Here is a 6,000-nt window from a genome sequence, read left to right as displayed (position 1 = left end):
TCACAGGCAGAATTTTGCCACTATTTAAAATATGTGGCTAAGAAAAAGCTGTTAACTTTTTAGTTTTTTTTTTTTGGTGGGGCCAGTGAAAATTTTGGCAGGGCAAGTAAAAATCTCAACCAATGGCCCGATCGGACCCGTATAAAAAATCCTTAGCGTTGAATCCTGTATATGTATATATATATATATATATATATATATATATATATATATATATATATATATATATATATATATTGTAGCGAGGCAGAGGGAAAACAGCGACACAGTTGGATAGGTTTACAGACAAGTCCCCGGAGGGTGCTTTATTTACAACGTGAAGGTGGTGTAAAAGGTGCTCTTCTTCGGTGTGAGGTGCTCTGGTGCTCCGGGAAGTAGGTGAAGGACAGTGAGTAGTCGGGTGAAGGATCGTCACGAGCTGGAGTCCGCTACGAAGAGACAGAGAGACAAGCATTAGCACAGGGAGTCATAGAAAGAATGAAGCTCATCTTCTCCTGGCGTTGGTTGGGCTTATATGCCTCTCCGCGTGATGCCGTCCAGCTGTGAGCGATCCTGGCTTGATGATGGTCCAGCTGGGTGAAATTAGGGACCAGGGCGACGTGGCATGTGATCGCTCGTTACAATATATATATATATACACACACACACACACACACACACACACACACATACATGATGTCAGAATTTACCGCTATTTTGGAATGGATGTGTGAACAGTGGTTTGCTCTGTAGACAATCCAAAACAAATATTGCTAAAGGGGGCTAAAAATATTGAGCTTAAATTGGTTTAGAACTGCTTTTATTCAAGCCGAAATAAAACAAATAAGACTTTCTCCAGAAGGATACGCTTAGACCTTGTGTAGAAGACCTCCAAAAGAAAACGAGGAACATTTTAAATGGCACAAAAGGAGCACTTTAAAATACAGTTTGAAATAATATGATCTGGAGATATAAATGCCTACTAAAAGCACATCTTCTGAGTCACTATCGCTGCATTTATCCTATATTTTTACACTGGAGAGGTACAGCGTATGCCTATTGTCCTGCGCTTGTGTGCAGTATATCATTTCTTTGTTCTGAGTGTGGTGTAAGTGGTTTAGTGAAGTCCCTTTTTCCTCCGTCCCTGCGCTGTTCGTCATGTGTTTGACGTGTGCTGTGATTGCTCCTCTATGCTGTAGTTTGGAGACGCCTTTCGATTCCTGCACTCCATAAAGCCCTGTGAAGTGTGCACTCCCAGCATGCCGTGCAATCAAGCAAAACCACTCTTTTAATTCCAGACGCTCGATAATGCTGCGGGCCTCCGAAGAAAACCTGCTAAAGGGAGACTTCAGGAGCGATTTCCCCCTCGTTTCATCACGCGCGCTGATGCTGTTTCGCTAAACAGAATTTATCTGCTGAATAAACAAGAAGCGGCGCTTGTTTGAGATCTGAAAGGCCGAACAGAAGCGCTTGTTCTGTAATCTCCCTGCGTTTATTTATGTTAAACCGTTCTGATTTATCCATTGCTGTCTTTTATCTTCATTTCTGTTTTCTTCCTCTTTCAAAAGAGGACCTTTTGTGCGAAAATCACTTTTGCACGGGGTTTACACACATGCATGTGGTAACAGTGTGTGAATATAACTAGTATATAATGGTAAAGATTTATTATAAGGGTCACACTTTACAATAAGGTTTATTAGTTAATGTTAAATAATGCATTTACTAACATGAACAAACAATGAACAATACCTTTACTACTGTATTTGTTCATGTTAGTTAATGAAAATACAGTTGTTCATTGTTAGTTCATGTTAACTCATGGTGCATTAACTAATGTAATCATGCATGGACTTGGATGTTAATAATGCATTAGTAAATGTTCAATTATGATTAATAAATGCTGTACATGTGTTGTTCATGATTAGTTCATGTTTGTAAATGCATTAACTAATAAACCTTATTGTAAAGTGTTCCCGAGGAAAAAAGGATTAAAATTAACCAAAATAAGAGTCCCGGGGTAAACAATTAAACAGTGGCATTCTCTCTCTATGTGTGTCATCAGAGCTGGAAAACCCCACCCACTATAGTGACCATCTCTCCCTCATTAGCATGTGATGGTAGTCTTGTTTTTGAGTCTGCCACTATGCTGACACACAGGCATTTTTAGCTCCGTCCACTTTTAAAAAGAGCCCAATCTCATTTGAACAGGGTATATGCCGAGCTAGTGCAGTTCCCATGCTGATACACTTCCGGTGATCTGTTATTGTGCACTTTTTACCATTTTATACGGTTCCTTATACAGCATCGATGTTGTAATGTCATTAAAATACATTCAGTTAAATAAACTTAAGCATTTATTTAGTTGCTCAAGCGTAAAACGAGAGAAAAAGCTGTTTACTCGCACGCGCCCGTCAGAATCGGCAGGCTAACGCAGAAGCTCCATTGAATATACTGGGGTAAAATAAATGCTCATATTATAAAGACATGGCGGGGGGAAATGTAATTTAATGCAGTGCTTCTTGTACAATCTGAGACCCACTTTAAATCGGATATCACTCAGCCAGTGGAGATCGCTGATTTTGAAAGAAAACAGACCTTAAACGCACCGGTTTTTGCATTGGCATCCAATTCGCCGGAAGCGCTTAACCCAGGTTACTGACAAATTAAAAGTCCTATTAGCATGCTTCAACATATACCCCATTAAAAGCGACAGCCACCAAAACACCACAGCAAGGATCAAAGCCTAAAAGGGTCAGTTTTAGAGCGTTAGAAAGCATTATTTGTCTGGTAATTTATGCTGAAACTTCACATACACACTCTAGGGATATCAGAGACTTATTTTACATCTTGTTTAAGAAGGGTATAAGACGTCCGCTTTAAATAATCTAACTGGACAGCTATGACTTTTAAAATATCTACATTTCTAGTTCAATTAAATTATATTTCTGTGAACGTTCTAGAAAATATGTAATACGCCAATCAAAATATATAATGGACCCTTTCCACATGTTTTTCAGCATCGGAAGTGGCCATAGTTGGTAAACTCAGAGCGCAGTGAATGGGAGACTACAACAAATCATTGTTTTACAATCCTATTAGCTGAAATAATAGCATAAAAACTCTACAATTGTGTTATCAAGCATTTAAGATAGACGAAAACAATAGTGTGAGACTGATAACGGCAGCCAGAAGAGAGAACAATGTCAGATTTTACTGTCCTGCCTCAATACACACTGCATTACACACACCTCACACATTCATTCATTCATTTTCTTGACTGTAGCCTTTATCAAAGCAGGAATAAATAATAACTTTGTATGTATCACTGACTTCTTTTTTTTTTTTTTTTTTTAAAGTCCCTTTATTGATCCGGGGTCGCCACAGCGGAATGAACCACTAACTTATCCAGCAAGTTTTTACGCAGCGGATGCCCTTCCAGCCGCATCCCATCTCTGGGAAACTCACACAATCAGTTAACAAAGTTGCAAAGAAGGCATAGTATATATATATATATATATATATATATATATATATATATATATATATATATATATATATATATATATATATTAAAACAATTTCAAGGATTTAAGATGCTGATGAGTGTTAAACGCATCATAACAGTCTTGTGAAAAAGGTCTATACTGCAATTTCTCAAGCATCCCATTTTGTGCCAGTAACCTGACATCCACACTCTTGATGAACCAACGGACTCAATCAAATCACTAATTAAAGCAGGCATCACTAACCGGAGACCCGCATCTGTCCAAACACACGTTCGGTTCACTCGAGGAAACACTCTCCATCGCTTTGTTGTTGAATGGCACAAAGTGTTAAAGATGCTTTGCAGAATCTGAGTGTGTGCGTGTGCGTGTGTGTGTGTGTGCGTGTGCGTGTGTGTGCGTGTGTGCTGAAGAGTCCAGATGGCGTCTCTCTGGAGCACCAGGCTTTAGTGAACTGAGATCCAGAGCACAGACTCACATATACCGACACTCGGCTTTATGGATGTCTTGCCAATCATTACACATGGAGGAACATTTAACAACTGTCTGTTTATTTCAGTAGGGTCATTAAATGCTGAAATACAAGGTGACTTTGACTATAGTCTTTATCAAAGCAGGAATAAAAAATAACTTTGTATGTATCACAAACGTATAACACAAACTTAAACAATACAGAAATCTGTATCTGACATTGCAATATTTATTTTCTTTCACCGCAATATAGCTAGAATTAATAATTGTAGATTAATTGAAAAGGTTTTTCAGAGGAGAGGATCTGCATATACAGTTAGGTCTATAAATAGTTTGGACATTAACTCAATTCTAACATATTTGCCTCTATACATCAACACAATGGATCTGAAATCAACGAATGAAATTAATGAAATGAATTCAGCCTTGCTTGACTGATAGTGACAGGATCTTATCTTGAGTTAACAGTAACAGATTCCAAAAGCAAATAGCACACTTGAAATGAACTCTGGACCTTTTATCTGCTCATTGTAATCGGGATAATGAGGGAATAACACACACCTGGCCATAGAACAGCTCAGAAGCCAATTGTCCAATTAATTTTGGTCCCTTAACTAGTGTGAAGCACATATGCGAACTGTTGTAATTCCTACATCGCTCACCTGATTTGGATGCAAATACCCTCAAATTAAAGCTGACAGTCTGCAGTTAAAGCACATCTTGTTCGTTTCATTTTAAATCCATTGTGTTGGTGTAAGTCTAGCCAAAAATGCTAGAATTGTTTTGATATCTCAATATTTATAGACCTAACTGTTAACTTTGCATTCGTTCCCAAGCAAAATGAAGCAAAGAGGTTGATTATTGCAATGGCAGGCTTCAAGTTTTTAGTAATGTTGTATAAACACAAATGAATGTTAATGTGAAGACCAAGACTGGATCTAGTTCTTACCAAGCCAACCGACCATTCAGTGAATGGTCCCCCCCGGGTTCCCCAGTTTCCCCAGTTGGATTAGTTAACTGACTAATTCAAATCAGCACCACATGGTCCTAGTCAGTAGTTATCTCTTAAGAGCCATCACTATCTGTTCATTAGCTACTACAGCAGGGGAGTTCTCCAGATCTACCTGAGCTCAAACTCCCCTCTCGCCTTGCAAGCCGGAGGGAACCCCGGGCTCAAGGATCTTATGAGCTCAGGGTCTCTCCCAAGACAGCACGCCAAACGAGCTTTAAAATATGAAACATAATGTATCGTCAGAGTTCAAATGGCAGAGCGTTGTTGGCAGGACGGAAAGTTGGTGGTGGTGTGAATGCATGGTTAGACACAAAGAAAGAAAGAAAGAAAGAAAGAAAGATCACTGATCATGTGTGTGTGTGTGTGTTTGTTGTTTTTTTGTGTGCAGCTGTAGGCATGTTTGGTCGTCATGGAGATTCGGGGTCAGATATGGATGATGACACTCAAGTCAAGTTCTACACGGAGCACAGGGGCCGCCGCCGCAGCAAAGGTAAACACAAAAGGTGTCATTTTAATGAAATAACAATGCTAGAAAGAAATATGCACATTAAAAAGGATTCACCCTCCTGTGAAATATGTATCCTTTTTAAAAAAATCTCTCAAGTGATGTTTAATGAAGCAGGGAGATTTTCACAGTATTTTCTATAGTATTTGTTTTCTTCTGGAAAAAGTTTTATTTGTTTTATTTTGGCTAGAATAAAAGCTGATTTGAATTGTTTTAAACCCATTTAATTACATAGTTAAGCCTTTGAATGTCACTTTAAGCTGAATACTAGAGTCCTGAAGACTATCTAGTCTAATATTATGTGCTGTCGTCATGGCAAAGAAAAAAAGAAATCAGTTAATAAAAATGGGTTATTAAAACTATTATAATTAGAATATTATGCTTAGTATTAAACTTAACAGCTAATAATTCAGATTTCTTCTATAATTAGGCAGTCAGATATCGAGAAATGTGGGCTTTATTTCAACAAATTATTCAATTACACAAAATTCTAAATCATCAAAATGTCACCTCTATAGTTCTAGGGCTCT

General features: G+C 38.2%; 1 protein-coding gene across 5 annotated transcripts in view; it reads left to right on the top strand.

Moving 5' to 3' along the window:
* Window positions 1–6,000, top strand: part of astn2 (astrotactin 2) — a 579,161-nt gene that overhangs the window by 288,938 nt on the left and 284,223 nt on the right. For all 5 annotated transcript variants that reach the window (XR_015489895.1, NM_001442877.1, XM_087251058.1 and 2 more), the window contains 1 exon segment: window positions 5,354–5,455. Coding sequence is in view for 4 of the 5 variants with exons in the window: in NM_001442877.1 (NP_001429806.1) it covers window positions 5,354–5,455 (102 nt within the window). In the remaining variant the exon portion in view is untranslated.

This window comes from Danio rerio, chromosome 5 (assembly GCF_052040795.2).
Source record: "Danio rerio strain M-AB ecotype USA chromosome 5, GRCz13ab, whole genome shotgun sequence".
NCBI classification, from domain to species: domain Eukaryota; kingdom Metazoa; phylum Chordata; class Actinopteri; order Cypriniformes; family Danionidae; genus Danio; species Danio rerio.
The sequence above is the reverse complement of the archived record's forward strand: the minus strand, read 5'-3'. Positions and strand labels throughout refer to the sequence as shown.